Consider the following 26829-nt stretch of genomic DNA (forward strand, 5'->3'; position numbering starts at 1 on the left):
GATAACGAAGGAGAACAGAAACAAGCAGCATTAACCTCCTAAGACCCGAACTCTTCCACGGCAGCAGTTTTAATTTCTCTTTGATATTTGGGCTGATTGGGACCTGATGAATATAAAAACAAACAATTACCAGATTTTTTTTTTTACCTTATTTTTGTTTCTAAGAAAAATGAGAGCCACATATGAGGATATTCGTTTAAAATGTTGATAGAACAGTAGCAGCATAACGTCCTCGTAAGTGGATATCAGGCCCTCTAGAGCAAAATTGAGTATTTTGGTCTAAATAACCCAAAATGTGATGTCCACATATAATGTATCCAGGTCCTAGGAGGTTAAACTGGCAATGCACAGAACATTTATGAAATTATATATTTATACAATCATTTTGGTAATTTATACTTTGGAGCGCTTTGCCTTTGTCCCCTGTGCTGCTAATAAACTATCTGAGCCAGTCGTAACACAACACAGATCAGCACACAGTGTGTGCTCCTGTAGCACAGACCTGAACTCGCTTCTTTTTCATTTTAATTTGCATTAAATTAAATGTCAAGTTGCCACATTAGAGGTGTATAATAAACATATTAACTTGGTATTTTCTGCCATTTACAAACTAATTTATTTAAATTTTTCTTTCTCTCCCTGATGTTTTTGAACTGACTGAAGTAGGCAGCAATGAATCATTTCATTTCCTGCAGAAGAAGAGTGAGATGGTGCATCCAGTGCTCTTTTATCTGAACAGACCTGCTGAAGAATCCAGCTGTGTGTTAACAATCAATTTTACTAGATTAGCTTTGATTAGATTACCTTAGATGAAAATGAAAATTCCTCTTTTTCATTAAAGCATGTGTATATGGGATGGACTGGTTATGGTTGTGTATGTTAGCCCATGTCCTAGCTTTGGGAAAGCACAGGCACTCTTATTCTGGCATTTCTGTCACTTGTCCTATTCTGAAGGATTGTCTGGCAGCTCCTTTTTGCAGCAGCAGTGTTCCGGCAGCAGTAGGAACAGTCACACCCTTCTAGCTTATCACAGGGAACTTCATAGCTCCTTGATACAGATGGCCTAGAACCCACATTGCTGCTGGCTGATGCTGAGTAATGTTTTCTTCTCTGCTGGAGGGGCAGAGAGGGACAGAAAGATAGGGAGACAGCTGAGTGTGAATAATACAGTGGACAAAGGCTGAGAGAGTGAAGCTGAGCAACTGGAGCTAAAAGAACAACGACAATAGGAAGGACTAAGTGAAACACAAGGAACGAAAGGTTAGGGCGCTGAGATCAAGAGGACAGACAGAGGTGTTGAGAGGGCGAGTGTAACACAGATCCAAAACTGCTGACCTCTGCTAAACGTCATCCAAAATTACTGTAGCCTCTTTACATTACAATATAAAGTGCTTATTATGATTTGGTACTATGGAACTAAAACTTGAATTGAACTGAAAAAAGGAATTTCTATTAAGTTGAAACTGACTCCTACCGTATTTTTCGGATTAAGCATTAAGCGGCAAAGTCAGATAAGTCAAACTTTACTCAACTCATTCTTCTTGCTTCCTCCACTTCTGTACCATTGATTCATTAATGCTGAATTCTCTGCAGCTGCTCTATTCCCATGTTGCTGCAGTATATGAATGACTAACCTCGTATTGTGGATGGATGATCTCAGTTGTTCTCCTGACTGAAGTTTGGTCCGTTTACAGCATCCTGCCATGCGATTGCATTTGTCCCTGACCATCGGGAACCCTCACGTTAACTTTTATCAAGTGGAAAAAAGTTAGCGTTCATCCTGCAGCTTCACTGTGTTTATGTTATGCTAACATAGCTGTGTCGCTAGCGATCACGTAGCACATCATTATAGCTGTGTCCCAAAACCTAGGCCACATCCTTTGGAGGGCCCGGCCAGGCCGGAAGTGCGAGGCTGTGAAGTGGGACGGTCTAACCTTCAGATTTGCGTCACCGCTGTCTCGGTGGAGTTTAATAAACTCAGCCATCTGCTCCTTGCTATCTAAAGTATAACAGGACACTGGCGTAAATTCTCGACCGTCTCACACTTCTGTTTAATCAGTTTTGTGTTTTTGACGTTTATTCAGCTGTGTGAAAACCAAGGAGGAACCCACCGAGGAATTAATAAAGTTTTATTGATTCTAATCGAATCTAATAACTTTGATCTCAGCCAAACCGCTTTACTCCGGAACAAATAAAACACTAAAAAAAGCCAAACAATTATATTTTTAAGTTATCTGAGTCACTTATATATCACGTTTAACCTGAGTAGCGAAAGATCTACTCCGAATCTTTCGGCCAGATTCGGAGGAGTCTACAAATTGGGACAGCCTTCGTCGCGTCACTGTGACGTAATCGGTCTACAAATGCTGCCTCAGGAGGATGCAGCCTACGTTTTGGGACACAGCTTATATACCAGCTAGCCCAACTTCAGTAACCCTACAAACGTCACTGCTGTTTAGTTTTCTGTCTTCATTTATGTTGGAAGTGATAGCAGAGCTGTACGTTTGAATGTTTCAGAAATCTCAGTCAGAACATGTTTAGGTGGAAGCTAGCGAGCTAACTTCCTGCTAACTTCTAACTCTGTTAAATTGAATAAATCCTGTTTTCATGGATGCCTGGATGTTAAACTTAATTGTTACACCTGGTAAAGCAGCAACGCTGATCATTTTATAAAAGATGAAATAATTTAGACAGTTTTTAACTCTCAGTGATGCTGCAGTGATCGTTTGACTTTGGGACCTGAAGCTAACGAAGTTTAGGACCCAGATTACTCCGTGAGGCTCCTGACTACGGCAGCTGTAATGCTCCAACAATCCATCCAGCGGTGCGGCTTCGTAGCTACCAAAGTCGGACTAAAACATTTTTGACAGATTTTTGATTTTTACCACATAAAATCGGTTCGAGGTCAGTAAGCACAACCAGAATTCATACATAAAGCACACTGTTGATTTTAAGTGCGCCTTATAGTGCACAAAATACAGTAGTTTATCCATTCGACTAATGCAAACCTGTGTCTATTTGTGCCTGTTGTTGCTGCGTTGTTGTGACATTCAACACAGGCATTCAACGCCTTAGAGGTAGTACTCTTCTGGAAAAGTCACCTGATCTGTATCTAAGCCTCTTTCTACATACTCCATGTTACATGATTATGTGTGCACATGTCCCTATTGTACTTTACTTGGACAGCATGACTGATTAAACTGGGGAGCCACTGGTGACAATTGAGTGTGAGAGTGAGAAGGGAGATCCATCATTGTGAAGGCTCATGCCTAAGCCCGGTACTAGAGAAATGTGGTTAGACAAAGTCTGTGTGTGAACAGCACGCGTGTGTGTGAGCGTGTGTGTGTGTGTGCATTCTCTGTAAGCATGTACGTGTGGGTCATGGCCTCATTTCATGTAAAACATGTGCTTGCACATCGGTTGCTTGGGTTACTGTTCAACATCAAAGGAGAGGCATTTTTACTTTTCCCCTTTTGCCTTTCAAAAGGAGGGGAGGAGGGGGGGAGGGAGAGAGAGGGGGGGGGGGAGATGAAGGCAAATGGGACAGGAGGAGGTGGCATAGTGTTTCCTCTCTGTGTGCATTATGGATGAGGTGTGTCCGCAGTGTTCGATCAGCAGCGTGAAGGAGGCCTCCCGGGGTTAGCTACGATTCTCTATTTGTGTCTTAGTGAGCGTGCATGTGTGTGATTAGGGCTGGGTTTTAATATTCGATTCATCGATTAAAATCGATTCTAGCTTGGATAACGTGATATCGATTCATTAAAATCCTGAATCGATTTTTTTATATAAATGTATTTTGCCCAAAATTACAGAATCTCAGGTGAAACGTCACAAAAGTTTGACAACCACCAAACATTTAAAACAGTAAATGAGAGCAGGTACACGGCTTCTGCACAAAGACGTAAACACACAGCGGGACCCGCGGATCAGAATCAGTGAGATGTGGCTTTCTCACCCGACAGCACGGACACGGTCGGGGCTGAAAGCCGACAGCTCGCTGATTCCGATGTTTCGCCGGGTCGAGCTTTGTGTTTACGCCCTTTTTGTGCTGATTCTAAAGCTGTTAGTTTCTCTCTCTCTCTCCAAACAATATTGACCAAACCAGCAGCAAAAGAAGATCCAAACTACGCTTCACATAAACATTGTCATGGATTCACTCTGACTTTTGCTGTTTTGCTTCCAACATGATAAAATCACACGTCATGCACAGCTCTCTCTCTCTCTCTCTCTCTTCAAGAACAGTTTCCTGTCTGTTTTCTGCATTATTCGCTTGCTTGTTACGCACCAGTCTACCGTTGTTTACAGGCTGTTGGCCGATGTTTTTTCCTTTTACTTACTTCCGAAAAGAAAACCTAATTTCTGCCGTTCAATACTGAACAAATTTAAACTTTTTAAAATTATGCAAAATGCAAAAGCTTAGCCATGTCTCTAATAAAACCGCTGTAACTTCAGAGGTAATGTTCATAAGTTGATTAATGATTTTCTTTCGTTTTTGATCGACTGCAGAACATTTTTATAAAATCCCAGGCCAGGAAAATCACCTTCATGTTTTTCTGTGTTTTATCTTCAGCTACTTTGACACAAAGGCCTCTGCTGTGATGCTCACACCTTTGATAAAGTCTGGAAAGTGTCAGCTTCCTTTTTATAGATACAAAAATATGTAAATGTACTGATCTGAATTATAATATTTCTGACTGTCTGAGGCAAAATTTCCCAGATTCAAATCGAATCGAATCAAATCAAATTGAATCGAATCGAATCGATTCAGGACCTTGTGAATGGGAATAGAATCGATTCTAGAAATCAGTGACGATACCCAGCCCTATGTGTGATTATGGCTGATGCAGGAGACACTACGAGCATACCTGCCCCAAAACAGTCTTTACTGTCTGAGCTCTCTCAGTATGAAGGCCGTAGGACTTCTGGAACAATGGGCTTGAATACACTTACTAACAATGCGTTTGCACAATTCTGCGTAGCTCATGAGTACAAATGTTTCCCACACAAATCTGTGATTTATCAATGATTTCTTATCTCAGTTTGTTTGCATGCAAACTGTTGATCTTTGGACCCACAGCACCCCGATACAGGAAGTCTGTAAAAAGTCCTAATCTCTGATCCTGTGCAGTGCAGCCTGTGGGCAGCCAATGGGGACTCACCCAGGTCTACCTGCCTCTCTCCTTCCAAGGCCATATTTGCACAAACACGCCACTCCACATGTGGATATATGAGCAGATAATAATACATCATCTTTATTCTTAATAATCTTTATTCTTGATTAAGAATAAAGATGATTTATTATTAAAATGACATATAAAGCTCTGTTTGACACTTTGTATCACTGTAAACATCAAAGGTTTCATGTTTAGACCTTTTACCCTCGAACATTAATGAGAGGTGAGCTGCTCTCAATCCCAGCTTTCTCTACAGAACAAATGACATCTTTGCTGCCTTAAAATGAACAGGCTACTACTATAATACACATTATTATTGTTCTTGTTGTTTCTTTTTTTTAAATATTTTCAAACTGTAAATAAAAACACCTTAAGCTCTAAAATGCTCAATAAGAAGGTGCAGGCTTTAACCTCCACCCATCCGTTTTTTGGGGGGAGGGAATGGGTTGCCGTGGTAGCAGCAGAGAAACCCTGATGACCTTTTCACCAGTCACCTCCTCCAGCTCATCCAGGGAAACCCTGAAGTATTCCCAGGTTGTCATGGTCCTGAGTCTGTTTTGTATTATTTATCCTTGATTTCATGATGTGTCCTTGCTCGTCTCTTGGTTTTGATTCCTAGCTCCTTCGTTCTTCCGCGTTTCTTGTGTTCTAGTTCTTTGGTTCTGTGCTCCTTCTGTTTAGTGTGTAGTCATCCCTGCCCGTGGGTTCCCTCTGTTCTCTGTCAGTATCGTGTCTCTGAGTTCTGTGATTTCCTGTGTTGCTTCTGCTCTAAGTCCCCTTGTACTTCAGGTTTGTTGGTTCTGGTTCCTTGTTTCTTAGTTTTCCCAGTTTAGGTTTCCTTTAGTTTCTGCACATACCATCTCTGTTTCTGTTTGTATCCTCACCTTGTAAATAAAGCTCACTCGCATCAGGTCAGGGCCTGCATTTGGGTCCATTCACTCATGCCGCAGCCGTGACACAGGTCATCGTAGAAATGTAATCTCTCCATCATGTCCCGGTCCAAGTAGGACAACACCTCACTTGGGTGGTGACGCCTTGTGATGGGGAAGAGCAGCGGCTCTACTTCTAAGAAACACGTCCACCATTCAGAGAAAGCTCATTTGCAGCAGGAACATTGATCGATCAGGTAAATCGACAGCTTCTCTCTTTACCGCGACACGTGCAGCGTCCACATGACTGGGATTCGTCTGTCAGTTTAAACATATATTACAGTGTCTCCTATCTCATCCTATTGTACCTTACATGTTCTTATCTATCATTGAAAATAACTTCTATCATTGTTTGATTATTGCAGTGAGTTTCTCCTCGCAGGCTGACAGATCACATGGTCTGTGTCCTCCACTTGTTTGTCTTTTTCAAACTGAGCCACCAAGAGTCTGCCAGGGGAAACGACACTCAGCTCGTTATTTATTCTTTTTAAATTGCCGTCATTTCCGTGGAAATACTTTGGAAAGCTGTGCCTCCTCTGCTTTCCCCTTTGGACCTCAGTCACTGCTGTTCACATTTTCACAGTCAGACTTTCTCCTGATCTCTTGCCTTGGAGGTGCAGGCTGCTGGTTCAAGACGATTCTGATTCACTAACATACGGAGCGTGGCAAGAACAGAACAGGCTTCAGGTTTCATAAATGAGATGCACGTTTGCACAGGCTAAGAACATTTCCACTCAAATATTAGTGAATGAGGCCCAGGCTGCTCCAGGGAAGCTGCTGTGACTCGAAACTATTTAGACATAAGCTGGAGGAAACACCATACATGGTTAATTAACTGCTTACAATGTACGATAATCTTCAAGACCTTGGGCACAAATCAACTGTGAGTAGAGCAAGACTCATCCCTGCATGAAAACTGATAGTTGCGCTTGAATCATACAAAAACCTACTTGTAATATTTGATATGGTGTGAGGCTGTCCACTGTCCCGCTGTGCCAGCGACACCTCGGTGACCTCTCGTTACCTCCAAGAATGATACTTTGTGGATATATGATTAGTCATTGCTTTGAGCATGGTCATTACATGAGTCACTTCTTAATTACAGTGCTATTCCATTTTAGTTAATATGATCATTTTTCTTCTGTCTGCAGTAAAAGGGTATACTGAGGATATTGCACTGTGCCAGCAGCAGCCAAGAGCTATGCAGGCATTAAAGTCAGAAAAGCCAAATGCTATGTGTTGTTAGCATGGTGGACATATCCAGTGCAAGGGTTGTAGCTTTCACTAGGTTCTTTGTGTGAGACTGGTATAAACAGTGGAAAGCGAGATCTGTGAGGAGCTGACCTGGCAGAGAGCTCCTCATAAACATCACTACAGAGCACACAGCAGGCTCCACCTCTTCTCTCCTTTCCTTCTCACTTTCACATAACGGTCGCTGTGTCATTGCACAGAGGCCCGTGGAAATGGGATGGACTCAAGTGCAGTTTCAAACCCGGAGGCTAGAGGTGCGGTGTAACAAAAAGAGTCTTTATTCACAATGCTCAGAAGCTAACAGAAATCTCAGACTAGAATTAAGGAACATAAACTAGACGTCTGAGGCGAGAGAAAAACTATGACTATGACTAGATGGCAGGGATAACTGGGTGCAGGGACTGGGCAGGGGAAACTGTGGCTGGCCAGGGCAAAGCTTGCAGGTGGGGGTTGCTTGGAGGAGGAAGGCAGGAGAGGTCCAGGTGGGTGCTGCATGCGATGCAGGGAGGCAGGCAGGAGAGACTGGCAGTTCGAAAAGGGAGAGGTTACCGGCAGCTGCAAACTTGAATCCAGGAGAGCTTGGTAGGTGGGTTTCAGATGTAAAGTTGGCAGATAATCTGGCGAAGACCAGTTGAGTGCGCAGGTCATAAATACTGCCGGTATGATTGCCATCAGGTGAGGAACAACAAAGACTCCACCCAGCAGGGAGGAGCCGATGCCGTGGAAAACTACCCAGACCACGACACGCTGCTTCTCTCTCTGTCTCATGCTCCCACTTTGTTTCTCCCACCTCTCACCCAATGGTTGTTCCGAGCTTCTCAGAGCTGTGGCGTCTTCCTGTTTCTTAGTCACCACTTTTCCCTTTGGCCTTCTTTTCCTCCACCTAAGCCCCCTCTCTTCTGCTGCTCTGTTGTCTGTCTACAGGTGGAAAACATCCAGCAGATGCTCTGGCCGTAGCCCGGGGAGTTGCTTTCTTTATTACCACGCGCCTCTTTATCACGAGCCACCTACCGTCATCAGAAATACATTCGTGTGGTAGGACGGACTTCTCCAAGGGTTTGACATGTTTATCTTCCTCTAATGTGCGTTCAGGTGAGCTCTTTTAATCACACTGCTATTTCATTAAAACAGTTGTAGCATGAAAAAGAACAGATGGCTATTTAAAATTGTTGTCTCACTCAGTAATAATCGACCACATTTATATTAAATACCATCTGGAAACAGACCACACGCACCATACTCTCCGTCCCAAACGTTTGTGCTGCTCAAAAGGAAAAAATAACAAAATCTGGCACTAAGTTTGTTGCTAAAGACACAAATTAAAACATGGACTAAACAGCAGTCAAACTATTCACACATACAAACTTAGACAAAAACATGAGCTATTATGTGCCAAATGTTCCCTACACAACACAGAAACAAACACTAAGGCCAAGTGAGAAGCTTTGACAGTCGCTCGAGGCTGACTGAAGGAATCGGCTGAAACTGGCCTGCTGTTGAACTTGTGATGAGAACTATGATCACAGTTAATCAAATCAATATGTATTCATTTCCATGGGCTCTACTTCAACTTTAATTCAAGTTAAAATAAAAAATAAATAAGATACAGAGGAAGGACACGGTGTTGGCCTACAGCAGAAAGACGTCTGTGGATGTGCACGCCACTCAAAAGCTGCATGTTAAAAGAAGCCAAAGCTGAACCTGAGTCACTCTTGCTGCTATCCTTCTGTCACAAGTCTCCACCCACTCCACCCTGCCTGCACTTGTCTCTGTTGTGCACACGTCATTGCTTTGGGTGATTGACCCCAAATATTTAAGCTGCAGCACTCCTTGCATCCTCACAGCTACACCTGTCTCCCTCTCATTCTCACACGAATTCTGTTTTGTGAATTCCATCCGTCCTCTCTCCAGAGCATACCTCCACCTCTGCAGGCTTCCACCTGCTCTCGCTACAGATCTGCAGACATCATGGTTTACAGAGAATCCTGCCTGGCTTCTTCTGTCAGCACGTCACACATGTGCTGCACCAACCTGAAATACTTCTATTGTTATGTACCCAGACTTGCTGCACATCTTTTCAAGCTCGATGACTCCTTTTCCTTAGTTTTCAGCATCGCATACAACTCACTGTTTTCCTTTGTCACCTCTCTCTGCTGTATTCCTAGAATGCAAGAATCAACGTTCTTCTTCTCCCTGACCATCAAATGCCCTTTTTTTCTCTGTCCAGCAGATAAAACGAACATCTTCGTGGCAGTTTCCTTCACTACTTCAGCTGTGCTTTCCCAGTCGTCTGGTAACTCTTCCCTGCCACACGGAGCCTGCCTCAGTTCCTCCCCGAAACACTGAGCACAACTCTTCCTTCTTCAGCTTCCACCATTTAATCCTCGTCTTTGCCTTCACACGCTTCATCTTCTTGATTTGCAAAGTCATTCTACAACCTACTACCTGATGCTGCCTAACTACATCCTGACATCACATTGCAACCTCCTATCTCTTTCAAACTGCACCTTCTGCACAAGATATAATCTAAATGTGTGCACCATCTTCCAGTATCATTTGTCAGCCTGTGTTCCTCCCTCTTCTTGAAGTGTGTTCACCACAGCCATTTCTATAAGACACACACTATCTGTCCTTCTGCATTTGTCTCTTTAACACCATCTTTACCTCATCGTCTAAATGACATCCAACTTGTCGGGCATACACACTGACAGCATTTAACATCACACCAATTTCCAGCTTCAAACTCACGATCACGTCTCTCTTCACCTCAAGACTGTTCAGATACTCTTCCTCCAACATTACTCCGTCTCTCTTCCTATCTGCACCATGGTGGAGTGTTTTGATGCTCTCGGGCTTACTTCCTTTCAGCCCAGTGAAGGACCTTGCACACACATCTACCTTCCTTCTCTCCATCAAAAGTTTTTCCTACCGTCTTTTCGGTAAAGGTTGATCTCCACCTTCCTCTCCTCCGACCCCAGGAGGGCCTGCGCCATCTGGGCGATAGCCAGTCGCTTGGTGTCAGGTCCATACAGGAAGTTGCACGTGCATGGCTTCTGCATGATCTCAGCCCTCGAGTAGCCACACATGTGGCAGAAGCCATCGTTACAGAAAATGATGGCGCAGTTCTCCACTCTGGCATTGGCTATGATAAACTTGCGACCTGTGGGTGAAAGGACAAAGGTTTCTGCTCAATTATTTACTTTTCACTAACACAGCAACACCAACTCAACATACGATCAAGTTAATGGAAACAGGTAGCTCAGTTTAATCGCATTTATCCTAAATGAAAGCTACGGTGACCATATTTGGATTTCCAAAAAAGAGGACACTTGGCCCAGTCATGAAAAACTTTAATCAAGCTGTTTGCTTAAAGAAACTTTTAACATATTTAAATGATGCCTTTTCTGTGCGGTTAATGAATGGTGAAATAAAAAATGTCATATAGGCTTTTATAAGTCAACAAGTGCAAAAAAATAACTTAAAAACCTCTGGAATTAAATAATGGTACAGAAATAAGGCCTCATCTGTAAAAGAACAAGTACCAGGATGGTACGAGGGAAATGTCTTTGATAGTTCGTCTGAAAAGCTGCAGTTGTGCTTTGACATCAGCGCGCTGTCTGTCCCGTCTGTGAGCGCAGAACAACCACTCACAAAGCAGCAGCTTGGGGATGATGTCACACATGCTCTGTAGGAAAACGCGCCCGAGGAAAAGAGGACGGTTGGTCACCCTATGAACGCTCAGGAGGATTCAAATATTTTAACGTGGAGGCTCGTTCCCGTTCACGTCTTGTTGACGCTCTAGCTAAGCAAGATTTTTCAGCCAACGGCAGACTTCCCTGGCCCAGGTGATAAATCTGTATCTTCATTGTAGCAACATTCAAAAGCCACCAGAGGCAGCATTTCAACATTTTCTTCAGACTGCTTCTGCCCTGAATGACAACAACCACTCAGACATTAAGCTAATATTAGCAGCTATTCTGTCCTTGCTTCTGTCAAACCGAATCTCCAAAGAGATTCAAATGTATTCATTTTCAATTCTAATATTAACTGAAACAAAGAAAAACCTTTTGGCCTGCTGTTACCCAACAAACAGCACCACATGTCCTTTTTGGGGCACATGATTTTTGGCACTTCTGCTGCTAAAATAACACTAACATGCAATAGAAATTAAAGTTTGTTTGTAATTAGGTCCAAAACTTTGCACGGCAGCTGCAACCCTAACAGCCTCTTCTTCCACAGAGTGTCTCTCCTGTGAACCACTTACTGTAGAAGGAGCTCTTTTGCTCCGTGGCCTCTGCTCAGTGTCAAAATATGATAATCAGAGAGCTTTAAACACACTTTAAACAGACACTCAAAAATGTTCCTTTACTCAGGACTCAGACTCTCACTCACTGTTTCATATGCTGTGAATAAAAAGTGTCTTTAAGGAAAATCTCGAACGTCTTTGGCTAACACAGGAAAACAACATAAATGAAAGAGTCTGAGTGGGAGTGTGTTTGTGCTGTGTTAGCCTGACAGTCTGCCAGTTTGATAGATGGCTTCCACTAAAGAGCATTAAGCTTCTGAGAATGTTCCTTGTTTCTTTCACTTAGCCCCACTGTGGGAAGAAGGAAAGAGAAAAGAAAGGATGAATATAACAGATGTAAAAAGATCACTGAGGAAGACTTTGGGGAGAAAGAATGAAAACAAATAGGACACAAGCATGAAACAGCTGAAATAATGAATGCAGGTATTTGGAGAAAGATCATGAGAGAGCGGGATTAGAAGAGAAGTGATCCCAACTGTTGTCTGACTGAAGCAATAACTCTGCATTAATCACGGTGACCACATCACATCATCGTCCCTGATTATTTCACAGTTTGACTTTAAATTCAATTAAATCCAAGTCTTTATTTATTCTATTTAAATTGTTCCTGGAGAGATCTTCCTAAGTAAGCTGACTTTCTCTTAGGCTCCAAGAGTTCCTGCTCCAAGAAGTCGAACACTAACTGCTGTTTTTAGTGAACAATTTCCCCTTTACGTAGGCTGCAAAGAGCCCTGATGAAACATTTGTGGCTGAAGAGCTGATGCCATTGTCTGTCATAATAAATATGCAAAATCTTTTGTTTATTTTTAGCTTTCAGCTGCAGGTCACATTTTCTACGTTCCTCTGCAGTCACTCAGCTTCCTGACTGTTCCACCTGAAGACCAGAAACCTGACAGTCAGCAGAGGTCCTGATGCTGCTGAAAATCCAGCACTGATATTACTCGGGAAGATTGTCATGTTAATAAAAACTCAATCAAAATATTTGCCAGTGATCAGGCTATTTTAAACGGGATTAAACTGTTTTATAATTAAGGTGTTCAGAACAGCATTTATTCTAATGTAAAAGTTGAATAATAATTATAATAATAATAATAATCCTGTGAGTCAGCCTGTGTGCTCATCTGAGGTAACTTGAATAAAAACTATTTGTTGTTTTTAAGTGGAAGCATTTAAGAATATAATTCTGTGGACAAACTCTGAATGTTTAGTTCCAGATGTTGTAAGCTACGGAGATTTTGTTATCCAACGAGCAGGAAACACTGCTCATAACATTTACTGAAGAAGAAAGAAAAACACGGACTAAAGCCACAGATTGTGAATAAAACACGGAGGATGAACATGACATCGTGTTCAGCTGGATTTGAAACTTCCAGATGAGACTGTTCGCTGTAAGGTATTTACTGATGTCACACAGACAGCATTTCAAAAAGTTGAGACCTGAGATTGAGACTTTTTAAAGAGTTTCTCTGTGACCATTATCTTCTTCTACAAAAATAACAGTCACTCGAGAGATCTCCAAACACATTTAAAAGCCATTAGAAAGGCAGCATTTCAAGCTAGACATGCCCATTATAATGAGGGAAAAGGCCTTTAAGGGACAGAGAGCTATTTTTCAGGAGGAGGTTGCAGATGGGAGGTGTGCATCAGAGGACTTTTTATGAGAGCTTTGGATAAAGGAGAGTCGAGAAGGATTCGCTTCTTTGGGTGGCATAAATTATTTAAATTAAGGTAACAGGATTTTTGCTGCCTGGCAGATTCTTATTTGTGGATCTGAAAAAGAAACGAACCAGTTCAACTTTTTTTGGTCATTTTTATTGTAGAGCTTCCTCGTGAATGATAAATCTTCCCCAAGGACTTCAGGCTATGATAAGGGAAGAACACCGTATTGCTGCAGTGACAGACGTGACTCTTGTGATTAGTTTTTGGTCAGTGACTCACACGTCGGCCCACACTGTACCTAGAACTGGCCCAACTCCTAGGAAACTGCTTTCAATGCTACAAAATGTAATTTTGTACATAAATGATGACAGTTTGTTTTGTTTTAGTGTAGAATGTGGACACAGAGCCACGTCTTTAATAATCACCACGTGAAAAAAGAGGCTGGGCAATAATCACAAAGCACAAAAGTAAAAACTGTGTAAAGACTAAACTTTGAGGCTCTAAATCTATGCCAGGGAAGACTAATGACGAGCAACATCCACCAGCTCCAGCCAAACGTCTTCACCTCTCTTACTGATCGTTGCCTTGTCAGGAAATGTTTGCTGATGTGTTGAGAGCCAAAGCTGGCTTTTCTGTCTGCCCAGTGAGCAGCTTTCTGAGCTGTCTCAGTCAGTATTCACAGCCTGGCTCATCTGCGACTCAGTGCCAAGATTTTGGGAGAAGGTAATGTGTCATACATTGTCCCTATGATGAATGAATGAATGAAATTAAACCCACGTCGGTGCACTGGGTCAATTTTTCTTTCTAAGTGTTCTTCATTAAACTTGATTATGAAAAAGTCCCAGGAGGAAGAGATGGTAGACGGTCATTATTCCCTGTAAATTACGTCTACGAAGAGGTTCACAGAGGGGAGTGTAGTAATTCCCTCTCAAATAGTGATTTATAAGTCATTTTATCATCACTGGCAAGACATGCATCTGCCACACCCGACATTTCTGCACATCACATTCCAATCCAGCTCTGCCCATCGATATCACGCCTCCTGTATCGGGCTCGAGTTCGTGGAATTAGTTTGCAGACTCATGAGTCATTGTTATTGGAAAATGTGTCCCTGTTTCAATTGTCGAGCTGTAACTTGCTTATGGGGATATGATTATTTTTGATTGAGTGCACATTTCAGTGTCTGTGGGTGTTTACTTTTCTGCACTGTGCAAACATATAAAAGTCCAGAAAGGAAAACAAAAGAGAAACAGGATGAATTTTTAAACCACACTTGAAGGAATATTCAATTCAATTTCAATTTTACAATATGTCAAATAACAAAACAGTCGCCTCAATGTGCTTTGTATTGTAAGGTAGACCCTACAATACAGAGAGAAAGCCAACAAGCACTTTGGCGACAGTGGGAAGGAAAAACTTCCTTTGAACAGGAAGAAACCTCCGGCTGAACCAGGCTCAGGGAGGGGCGGGGCCAACAATTCATTCAAACAGCAAGTCAAACACACAAAACAACAAAAGGATATTTTTGACCACTAAATCTGAGAACTTTGTGACACAGAGCTCTCACACAACATCCACAAGGTTTTTTTTTTAAAGATAGTTAAAAATAAACAGTTTCTGTGCTGCAACACCTCCAATAAAGACAAGTAAAATCTGTATAGCACATTTAAAAACCAGAGGTACACCAAAGTGCTTCACAACCAATACAAATAAACTAGCAGGTGGAAGACAATAATTAACCGGGCATGCAAGATAAGATAAGATAAGATAAGATAAGATAAGATAAGATAAGATAAGATAAGATAAGATAAGATAACTCAGGAGTTAAAACAATACAAAACATTATCCAAAGGCAGACAAAGAGGTGTAACATGGGGGAACAGTCACATGTTAGATACACTTAGGTAGCCGAGAAGGCCAAACCAAAGAAGTTTTCAATCGAGATTTGAAAGTCTGAACTGAATCAGACGCACCAATGGGAGATTGTTCCAGAGGTTAGGTGCTACTGAAGCGAGGTTGCACCAAGAGCAATTGACCTGATGATCTCAGTGCTCTCCTAGGAATATACAGGCTGAGGAGATCGTTAAGGCAGCTGCGCTGTATTATTCATAATTTTAAAAGTGAAGAGCACCTCTGTTTCCCAGCATGACGTGACCATCAGTGAATGTTGGGCTCCTGAATGGAAACGTCTGCTTTAAGCGCACCATTATCACAGCCTCTCCCCCATCGCTTCACTAAAGAGACGCATCATCAATCAAAGCTGTCCATCTTGAATCCGACAGGCTGTTCTCGCAGCAGACACAAGCGGTGGACAGACCTGTTCAGGTATTCATGGAAACACTGAAAATCAGTTGTGTAGATGCACTTGAGAACTGTCTCTATGAATTAGTGACAGCAGCTGCCCTCAGGGGCTCATAAAGTTTGATGGGTTTGTCTGGCTGCAATAAGCACTAAGCAATGCAAAGGCAGAGCTGAGTGTGTGTGTACTGTATTTGTGTATATTCTGCACGTCTTTTCCAGACCGCTGAGTAAATGGTTTTCAGTCTGTGGCCGAAAGAACCGAGAAGATGTTATTTTTTCCAGGCTGTTTAAGGTAAAGCGTTTTGAGCAGGGGTGAAAAAATGTCATTATTCTTTAAATATAAGACACGCAGCCACATGAAGAGGACGTTTGGTGCAATTGTGATGCAGATGTACTGTATCTGCAAAATGACAATATAATACCTCAACCAAAGGAAACCAGGCTGAGAGAGGGAATCAAACAGAAGCACCAGGAAGAATGTCGCAGGCTGCTACTGTGTCTTCAGACATTGTCTAGCGGAAAAGAAAAGGAAGACGGACAGCAGAAGAGTCAGCAGGTAGAGCATAAAAACTCGGGTGACTCATGGTTTAAGCTGCTCGGTGTTTAGGACACAGCTGGACATGAAAGAAAGCCGGCATTATTCTAGCAGGGAAGGGGTGAGGAGCTGTATTATTACACTGCAGGCGTTCACAGAGGAAAGTGCAGGAGATGGCAGTATTTGGAAGCAGAGGGCAACGTGCACAAATTAAACAAGGGTAATGGTGGGCAGCTATACACAGCGTAACATTTCTCCTCATTCTGCTTACTGCACACTTCTCTCAAAGGTGCTTCATACTGTTCCCAGCGACCTGATGCCATCTGTGGTTTTATTTGTGACTGTGACAAGCAGAACTGAACTAGTGTGAAAATGGAAAAATGTGCACAAATGTACGAAAATCCAATGTTTAACATTAAGTGACGGATACAAAACATTATTTAATAACCTACAGTAACAAGTGTCTAACACTACCTGCTGACACTGACAAGATTATGTAGAATTGAACAGGTGGAACTGCACATACATGTATGGTTGTTAGGTTTGCACTACTACCAGCAACTTACTAAAATTCTACTTTAAAAGAATGTCACAGTTATTTGAATGTTTTTCTGCAGTTACCAGATGACTGAGAAAGTATAGCTGAAGGTGTTCTGCACAGAGGGAGGAGGGAGAGGAGCACTACAGATGCGATGCTTTCTTTGAGAGGATTGATCTCGAGGAGAAGGTCAGAAGCAGTCGTCTGTGTCTTTGTGGATCTGGAGCGTATAATAGTCCCAAGAGGGCGACTGTGGTACTGCATGAGAAGTATTTGAGGGTGGTGCAGGCTACACAGCGTATGGTGAAGTCCATGCGTTATAGACAGCAGAAGTTTAAAGTGTTAAAAACAAATATGTATTATCTTTAACACTTCATGAGCAACAGCAGGGGTTCAAACATTCTGGTCCGAGGACCAGAATCGGCCCAGCAAAGACTCTGGTCCGGTCCTCTGGGTGTCTGGGATCTGTGAACGAGGGCACACACTTTCATCTTTTAACTGTATTTTCATAAAGTTTACAACTTGTCCTACTGATGAAGATCTCCCCCATCAAAGTAATAGATAAACAATTAAATGACAGTTTCTGTTTTTTCCACTATTAACAATAGAAAGTTCTTTTTTTCCCTCATTTTTAAGAATGTGCTCGCTGTAAAATTTAAGATGAATTATTTAACAAAAACTTTCTTACAGTCATTGGACAGTCGGAGTAGCAGAGTATTTTCTGTAATAGGCCCAAAGAGTCGTGACAGTGCTCCTTTATTAAACAGAGCAGCGTTTCTTTACCTTGTAGTAAAACTGAGAAGTGCTCTTGCGATTGCACTCCTTTGTCTTATATTGAGATATCACAGGGATGAAATCCACAGACAGTAAGGGGATTTTTACTGTATGTGGCCACCGATGCAAAGTGGCTCTTTGTGATTTTCTAAGTATGTTTAAAGAAGTGTTGGGAAAAAGGTGAAAGTGGGAAAGTTGCACAGTTGTTATGGCAACTGTGACTCAGGCAAACAAAGATTGAAGGGAGATCACAACCCTCATTCGAAATGATGAGCGTAGCTTAAAGTGACGAGGTGCCTCAGCTCGACCCCGGTATCTTTTAAAAAAAGGTCCCTTCAGCACTCAGTCACAGCCAACTCTCATTATAAATAGTTTTGATGATGGACAAAACCCTGAGCGGTGCAGTATGCATACAATATGCAGCAGCCTACTTCCTGGCCACTCTGTCCTGTTATTATGTTTAAGCCTGTTTCATTTTATAATAACATGTAAATGCATGTGTCCATACAACACAATGTATATAAATAATACACATTTATCACATTAGTTTATGAATCAGTGACATTTGTATTCCAACATGGGATCAGGATTGCAGTAAATATAAAGTCAACTCTCCATAATGTCCGTCGGAGGTATTAAAGGTAATCAAAAGCTCCCCAGCTGACTCTGACTGCTTCTTCCTTTCTCCCCACAATTTCCCTCTAATGAAGCCAGTGAGGAGAGAGCTGATGCAGAAGCTGATTAAAGGCAAGCTTTTCAGGAGGAAAACACTATTTCCTATTCCCACTGACACACACTGTGCCACACGTGCACGCACGCACACAAACACACACACATATACAGGGAGTGCAGAATTATTAGGCAAGTTGTATTTTTGAGGAATAATTTTATTATTGAACAACAACCATGTTCTCAATGAACCCAAAAAACTCATTAATATCAAAGCTGAATGTTTGTGGAAGTAGTTTTTAGTTTGTTTTTAGTTTTAGCTGTTTTAGGGGGATATCTGTGTGTGCAGGTGACTATTACTGTGCAGAATTATTAGGCAACTTAACAAAAAACAAATATATACCCATTTCAATGATTTATTTTTACCAGTGAAACCAATATAACATCTCCACATTCACAAATATACATTTCTGACATTCAAAAACAAAACAAAAACAAATCAGCGACCAATATAGCCACCTTTCTTTGCAAGGACACTCAAAAGCCTGCCATCCATGGATGCTGTCAGTGTTTTGATCTGTTCACCATCAACATTGCGTGCAGCAGCAACCACAGCCTCCCAGACACTGTTCAGAGAGGTGTACTGTTTTCCCTCCTTGTAAATCTCACATTTGATGATGGACCACAGGTTCTCAATGGGGTTCAGATCAGGTGAACAAGGAGGCCATGTCATTAGTTTTTCTTCTTTTATACCCTTTCTTGCCAGCCACGCTGTGGAGTACTTGGACGCGTGTGATGGAGCATTGTCCTGCATGAAAATCATGTTTTTCTTGAAGGATGCAGACTTCTTCCTGTACCACTGCTTGAAGAAGGTGTCTTCCAGAAACTGGCAGTAGGACTGGGAGTTGAGCTTGACTCCATCCTCAACCCGAAAAGGCCCCACAAGCTCATCTTTGATGATACCAGCCCAAACCAGTACTCCACCTCCACCTTGCTGGCGTCTGAGTCGGACTGGAGCTCTCTGCCCTTTACCAATCCAGCCACGGGCCCATCCATCTGGCCCATCAAGACTCACTCTCATTTCATCAGTCCATAAAACCTTAGAAAAATCAGTCTTGAGATATTTCTTGGCCCAGTCTTGACGTTTCAGCTTGTGTGTCTTGTTCAGTGGTGGTCGTCTTTCAGCCTTTCTTACCTTGGCCATGTCTCTGAGTATTGCACACCTTGTGCTTTTGGGCACTCCAGTGATGTTGCAGCTCTGAAATATGGCCAAACTGGTGGCAAGTGGCATCTTGGCAGCTGCACGCTTGACTTTTCTCAGTTCATGGGCAGTTATTTTGCGCCTTGGTTTTTCCACACGCTTCTTGCGACCCTGTTGACTATTTTGAATGAAACGCTTGATTGTTCGATGATCACGCTTCAGAAGCTTTGCAATTTTGAGATTGCTGCATCCCTCTGCAAGATATCTCACTATTTTTGACTTTTCTGAGCCTGTCAAGTCCTTCTTTTGACCCATTTTGCCAAAGGAAAGGACGTTGCCTAATAATTATGCACACCTGATATAGGGTGTTGATGTCATTAGACCACACCCCTTCTCATTACAGAGATGCACATCACCTAATATGCTTAATTGGTAGTAGGCTTTCGAGCCTATACAGCTTGGAGTAAGACAACATGCATGCAGAGGATGATGTGGACAAAATACTCATTTGCCTAATAATTCTGCACTCCCTGTATGTATGATTTTAGCTGCACATACAGACCTGCTGACACAGACTGAATAATTCACCAGGACCAGACCTTGAGGGCCCCTTAATCTGCCCGTGTGTGTGTGTGTGTGTGTGTGTGTGTGTGTGTGTGTGTGTGTGCTATCTATTTGTTTGTGAGTGACTGAGCATGTATCTGTGAGTGTGCGTATGTGCTAGGAATCTCCCTGAACACTCTGAGTAGGCAGACAGGGAGGGAAGCCCGTGTGTTAGAAGTAGAAGTCAACACACCAGCTCGTTGCCTGCTAGCTACAGAGGAAGCGAGATAAGGAAAGAGGGAGCGAGATAAGGAAAGAGGGAGCGAGATAAGGAAAGAGGGAGCGAGATTAGGGGACAGAGAAATGTGAACGGGGAAAAACGGGGAGAAAAAAGATCAAGAAAAACAAGGAAGGGGGGAGAAAAAAGAGGACGAAGCAGACGTATGCTGACAAAAATCATTCAGACGGGCTGCAGCGATTTTTATGCTTCTACCCATTCCTAACTGTGCAATTGCCATGGAAACGAGAAATATGACACATGCTAAATTGTCAAACACGGAGCGCTGACACTCACAATAAATTCAGACTAAATGTAGGACCCCTCATATTCCACAATACCTCTTTGCATCCCACAGGCTGTAAGTTTGTATTATACCAGATTGAGACCCTTTCTTCTGCCTGTTATGAAGGTTACTGTTACATCATATTCATGACTGAGACTCACGGCAGACTTCATGAGATTAGTCGTGTTTCCCGTCTCTCGCTACATGCGCGATACCATCGGGACAGAAAGCACTACGCGGCGAGTTCTGGAAAAACAACGTAAGCAGACAGAGGCATCTGACATGTGCGTTATGGCACCACATGGCTTCCACTTAGCTACAGTTAGTGTTGCCATGGTTACAGTTTTACACAACTGAGCAGCTGAAAAACAAATCTCACGTTAGTGTCTCAGGATGTGAAGCTGCATCCCAGGGGCGGCGTCAGTGTTTGAAACACGACTGTATGTGCAATAAAGCGCCATGCGCTACGCTCGCTCCCGAGCCAGTGGCGCCCTAAATGACCGAGTCCTTTCAGAAGCAATCTGACCACCTGGCAGCCATCATTTAACCCTGAAAGTTGAGTCAGACTTGTCTCATACATTTCAACAGAAGAGTCTTCCTATATGTCCATCTAGTGTGACGCCTGTGATATTGTAGCCTAAAGCCCACATTTGAATTCTTTGCACTGATTGAATGAACATTCAAACAAAACAGAAACCCTCCAGATTTTGACTTTGTAATCCGTGTTTTTCATCTTTAGTTATCCTTCTTAGGCCACAGTCCTCTTTTTTTTCTCTTTCTTAAGCTGACCTCTTATTTACAGTTATACAGGGCAGTTGAAATCACTCCACAGTTCAGTTGTTTTTGTCCTTGCAGATCTAAGCAGAGTATTATTTGTTGTAGTAATTCTTCTTGTTCAGACAAGCCACTAAAGAAATGTTTCTACTGTGTTTCTGGTGTAAGTGATGGAAGAAATGCACACGTCAGGTCCTGTTTAAAAATCTCCACCAAAAAAACTTAATGGACAAAAACGTTTTACTCCATCCATTTGTTCTATTTGTCCACAGCCAGCTCTTCCAGCTCTTCCAGCTCTTCTGTTGGGAAATGTGGTAAGGCTTGACTTAGGCGGTCAAAGAAGTGCAGGAGACTGATGCTGTCCAGTGTAGCAAGTGATTTATTCACCATTTTGTGACCCAAACAATATTTGCAAAGAAACAAATAAGAAACTCAACTCCATAATTAACTCAGTTCAAATAAACATAACTGAACTTAAATCAACAGAAATTAAGGTCAAACTGCACACAGCTACACTGACCTGAACCTTTCTCCCGAAACACCCGAGTTCATCTGCTTAAGTAGTCCACTTAATCACACAATTTCTCCTCTGGACTATTCCATTCAGTAGGTAGGTAAGATGAACCTGATTATAGTCAAATCTCTACTACTCCTCTTTACTGGCAACATAAACTCTGGTGTAATCAATACATATCACAACAATAAATCTATTTCTTTATAAACCCTCTAAAATCAGCTCTATTAAATTATAAGAGTTCTTCCCCTTCTGCACTTGGTCTCTTCCTGTGACCTCAGATGAACCCAAAAGGTATAAAGCAGGAAGTAAAACCACATTTCCTCCTTTTGTTTCTGGAAGACAGGTAGGTAAGGTAAGTTCTAAACAATACAAATTAACAGTTGAAATAAATAACATGTTAACTTAACAAACTTGTAGGGATTGATTTAAACCAAGATATTATATTATATAATCTGTAAAAGTGCAAAACATAAACAAACCCGGGATAGTAGATGTTTGCCTATTGCAGATTACATGTGAAATATGGTTAAATCAAAACAAGAATGTTAACTAAGAAGATAGACAAATGGTCTTCTCACCCACTTTGTCACACTCCCCCCCCCTTAAGACCGTTACTCCTCTGAGTCACGGGACAGGAAATCAGCAATGACATTCTTATGTCCGGGTCTATACTGGACCTGGAAACGAAAAGGCTGGAGAGATAAATACCATCTTGTTATCCTGGCATTAGTGTCTTTCATATTATGAATCCATTGCAAAGCCCGATGATCAGTCTCAAGAACAAACTCTTTCCCAATGAGATAATAACGTAAGGTGTCTAGAGCCCATTTAATCGCCAATGCCTCCTTTTCAATGGTCGAATACCTCATTTCCCTTGGAAAAAGTTTTCGACTGATGTACTGGACAGGCAACTGCTGCCCTTCCTCTCCTTGCAGTAAAACAGCTCCCAGACCCACCTCAGAGGCATCTGTTTGTACTGTGAAGGGAAGGTTAAAATCTGGACACTGCAAAACAGGTTTCTGACACAAACAGTCTTTCAAATCATTAAATGCATTCTCAGCATCTTTTGTCCACCTGATCTTTGTAGGACTAGATTTTCTTGTCATGTCAGTCAATAAAGCTGCTCTTGATGAAAAATTTGGAATTAGTCGACGGTACCAACCTACTAATCCCAAAAATGATCTCAACCTTTTCTTTGTGTTTGGCAAGAGTGCTGCAGCAACTGCATCCACTTTCCCAACCTGAGGGCGAATGCCTCCACCCCCTATTACATAACCCAGGTACTGCACCTCGGGCTTGGCGATGTGACATTTCTTGGCATTTATGACAAGTCCAGCATTGGTGATACGTCGAAACACATCAGCAAGATGTTTCAGATGATCTTCCCATGTACCACTGTAAACAACAATGTCATCAATGTAGGCCGCTGCATATTGTTCTGCACCCTTCAACACTCGATCCACCAACCTTTGGAATGTAGCTGGTGCTCCATGCAAACCAAAGGGCATCACTGTGAATCTAAACAGTCCACTTGGAACTCTGAATGTTGTTAAGTCCTTAGATGAGTCTGTCAAGGGAACCTGCCAATAACCTTTACAGAGGTCAAGGGTAGTCAGAAATTTAGCATTTCCCAAACGATCAATTAGTTCATCCACCCTCGGCATTGGATAAGGATCAAAAGCAGACACAGAATTTAACTTAGAAAAGTTTACACAAAATCTAAGCTTAGGATCATCTTTCTTTGGTACAAGCACAACAGGGCTACACCACTCACTGTGCGATGGCTCAATGATTCCTGCAGCCAGCATCTCCTCCAGCTCACTTTTCAGCTCAGGCAATAGCTTAGCTGGGATACGGCAAGTGGTATCTCTAATTGGCCGTTGGTCTGGAGAATGCAAAGTGATTTTGTGTTCAATGAGGTGTGTACGACCTGGCTTTAGACTGAAGAGTTCTTTGGTCATAAGTGATTGCACCTCCCGACGTCTTTCCAAAGGCAAATGGTTTAAGTCTGGAAACACAGTTGTGACAGCTGAAGAAGGGAAGTACTGCTCCTGAGGCTCTTCCTCATCCACAACTGTACATGCCCACATGGATGTTGAGTCCTGTGGCTGGTCAGTCCACTCTTTCAAAAGATTGACGTGGAACACTTGATGATTCTTTCGACGAGCTGGCAAATGAAGCTCATATGTGACTGGGCCTGTCTTCTTTGTGATTTCATATGGCCCCTGCCACTTTGCAAGAAGACTGCTCTCAGAAGTTGGCAACAGTAGAAGAACTTTCTGTCCCTCACGGAAGACTCTTCTTCTTGACACTTTATCATATCTTTGTTTTTGCCGCTGTTGCGCATGGGCCAGATTGTTATTAGCAAGTTCTTGGAAATATTCTAGCTTGTCTCTCATTTTGAGGACATGTGAGAGTTCACTGAACCTCTGCTCTGACATCGAACCCTCCCAAGCTTCTTTCAGAACATCCATTGGACCTCTGACAGGATGCCCATAAAGTAGCTGGAATGGTGAAAACCCAGTAGAACTTTGTGGAACCTCTCGGTAGGCAAATAACAAAAATGGGAGCCATTGGTCCCAATCTGACCCTGTTTCATTCACAAACTTCCTGAGCATTGATTTTAAGGTCTTGTTAAATCGCTCCACAAGGCCATCGGTCTGTGGGTGATAGGGACTGGTCTTGACACCCTGGATCCCTAACAAACTGTATACTTCTTTAAGCATCTTAGAAGTGAAATTGGTCCCCTGATCTGTGATGATTTCTTTTGGGATACCTACTCTGGAAAACAACTGAATCAGGCAGTTAACAATCTGACGAGCCTTTATTTTCTTCAGGGGGAAGGCTTCAGGATATTTTGTGGCATAGTCACAAACTACAAGTATGTACTTGTGACCTGCTTTACTCTGTTCTAGTGGGCCAACAATGTCCATGGCAATGCGTGAAAAGGGTGTATCAATGATGGGCATACTGATAAGCGGAGCTCTATCTGCTTTCCTGCCTGGAGCTGTTAACTGGCACTGTGGGCAAGCTTTACAGTATTGTACCGTATCACTGAACTGTTGGGGCCAGTAAAATCTGGGAATCATTCTAGAAAATGTTTTAGATTGTCCCAAATGTCCTGCCCAGGGAATGGAATGACTCATTTTCAAAATGGTAGATCTCAAACTCTGGGGGATCACCAACTGGTCACCAATCTTGCTACGGCGATACAACAAATCTCCCTTAACCACAAACGCTTCCTGCCTTCCCTCAACTCTAGTTGACTCTGGAACACATTTAGAGAACAATGGTTTAAGTGTTAGATCCTCTTTCTGAAGCCTAGCAACCTGACTAGCACTGGGGAGAGACTCAGTCTTTAAAGGATCTAAAATGTGTTCAGCTACTCTTGTTCCCTTCACCTTTTCATGTCTTCTCTGTCTCTTGCTCTTTTTTGGTTTAGAACGAGTGCTAGACTCGTCCAATGGTGCATCCTCATTTGCAAAAGGTAATTCATCCCAACCCGAAGCATTAACCTGTTGCTCCTTAGCTTTTGACCTTGTGACTGCTAACAAACTTTCAACGGCTTCAGCCTGACAGGAATGCTTGGCTATTAGCTCTGTGAGTATTGGGAGATCACGGCCCAACACCACTTGATAAGGCAAAGTTTGCAGCACTCCCACTGAAAGAGTGTAACACTGGCCTTCTACTTCAATTGCAACTTCGGCAACTGGGTACAATACCTTATCACCATGAATACAGCACACATCCACTGTTGCTCCTGAAAAGATCACATCCCTAGGAAGACTGTCTTGTCTAACCAGAGAGCGATTACTTCCTGAATCTAACAGAGCTACACAGGGTTTGTCTTCAACAAATACCCCAATTGATGGTTCACGTTGCTGACATTCAATTTCATTTTTGTGATTCTCACTGACTTTAGTTTGTCTAGCAGAACACATGTAATTTTTACTAACAGACATCTTTGTACACTGAGCTTTAAGATGACCTATTTGACCACACAAATGACATGCTTTATTGGTTTTATTTTTTGTCTCAGATCTGGCAGGATCTGAGTTATACCAGTTCTGTCTTGTGTGCTTAACTTTCAAGTCAGGGTCACCACCTAACTTGTTCAATGGCATGTTGGAATTTGACTTAACTGGTGTGAAGTCTTTTGATGGTCGACGAGCTGCTAAGAAAGCTTCAGCCAGTTCTGCTGCTTCCTTGGAAGTCTTTGGGTTACGTTCCTTAACCCACGTCCGAAGATCAGGATTCAGAACCTTGAGAAACTGTTCCATGATGATGGCGTCTCCGATTTGATCCTTTGTCTTTGTTTCAGGATTCATCCACTTGATGTACAACTCCTTTAGGCGGACCTGCAGCTCCCTTGGAGTTTCCTCTGCTCCAAAGGTACTAGAACGAAACCTCATTCGATAGGTGTCAACACTTATTTCATACTTCTGCAAGACAGCACCCTTTACTTTTGCATAGTCCATAGTGTCATTAATATCCATGGCTACATAGGCGGAACGTGCTTTACCAGCTAGCAGTGGTGCTAGGTGAAGAGCCCACTCATCTCGCGGCCACTGGCAAGCATGAGCAATTCTTTCAAAGGTGATTAAATAATGTTCAATGTCCTCACCTTCATTGTAAGGTTGCATTTTTGGCCCCTTCCAGCCTGAATGTCTCACCAGTGTTGAAAGCTGTGCCTCACTGTGTTGATGTACCGGCTCCAAGTCAAGCCTATTTGATTCTTGTGTGCTGGCAGATGGTTCTGGAGTAGGTGCTCTCAAAGAAGCCGATGTAGATGCTTGTACTTCAAGTAACTGATGCTCTAGATTGCCATGCTGCACCTGCTGTTGAAGCTGGGCAAACTGATGCCGGATTTGCCTCCATCTATCCTCCTGGCGCTTGTGCTCTTGCTCTAGTTTAGCATCGCGTTCAGCCTGCTGTTGCATCAGAGTTTGCAAAAGTTTAGACAATTCAGCCACATTCTCTTGTCCAGCAATATGGCCACTTATTGCCCCTTGTTGGTCGCTGCCATCTTGTAAATCATCTGCTTCACATTCTGGAACAAGCCCTCTCTTTGCTCGGGTAGACATCTTCTCCACTC

At 42.5% G+C, this 26829-nt stretch overlaps 1 protein-coding gene across 2 annotated transcripts in view; it reads right to left on the reverse strand.

The window, feature by feature from the left end:
- Positions 1-26829, reverse strand: part of kcnh2b (potassium voltage-gated channel, subfamily H (eag-related), member 2b) — a 252042-nt gene that overhangs the window by 210545 nt on the left and 14668 nt on the right. For both annotated transcript variants that reach the window (XM_084938732.1, XM_084938731.1), the window contains exon 3: positions 10284-10514. In XM_084938732.1, coding sequence (XP_084794858.1) covers positions 10284-10514 — 231 coding nt within the window. The remainder of the gene's footprint in view (positions 1-10283; positions 10515-26829) is intronic.

Source organism: Perissodus microlepis, chromosome 9 (assembly GCF_051167445.1).
Source record: "Perissodus microlepis isolate ML-2025 ecotype Zambia chromosome 9, ASM5116744v1, whole genome shotgun sequence".
NCBI lineage: Eukaryota > Metazoa > Chordata > Actinopteri > Cichliformes > Cichlidae > Perissodus > Perissodus microlepis.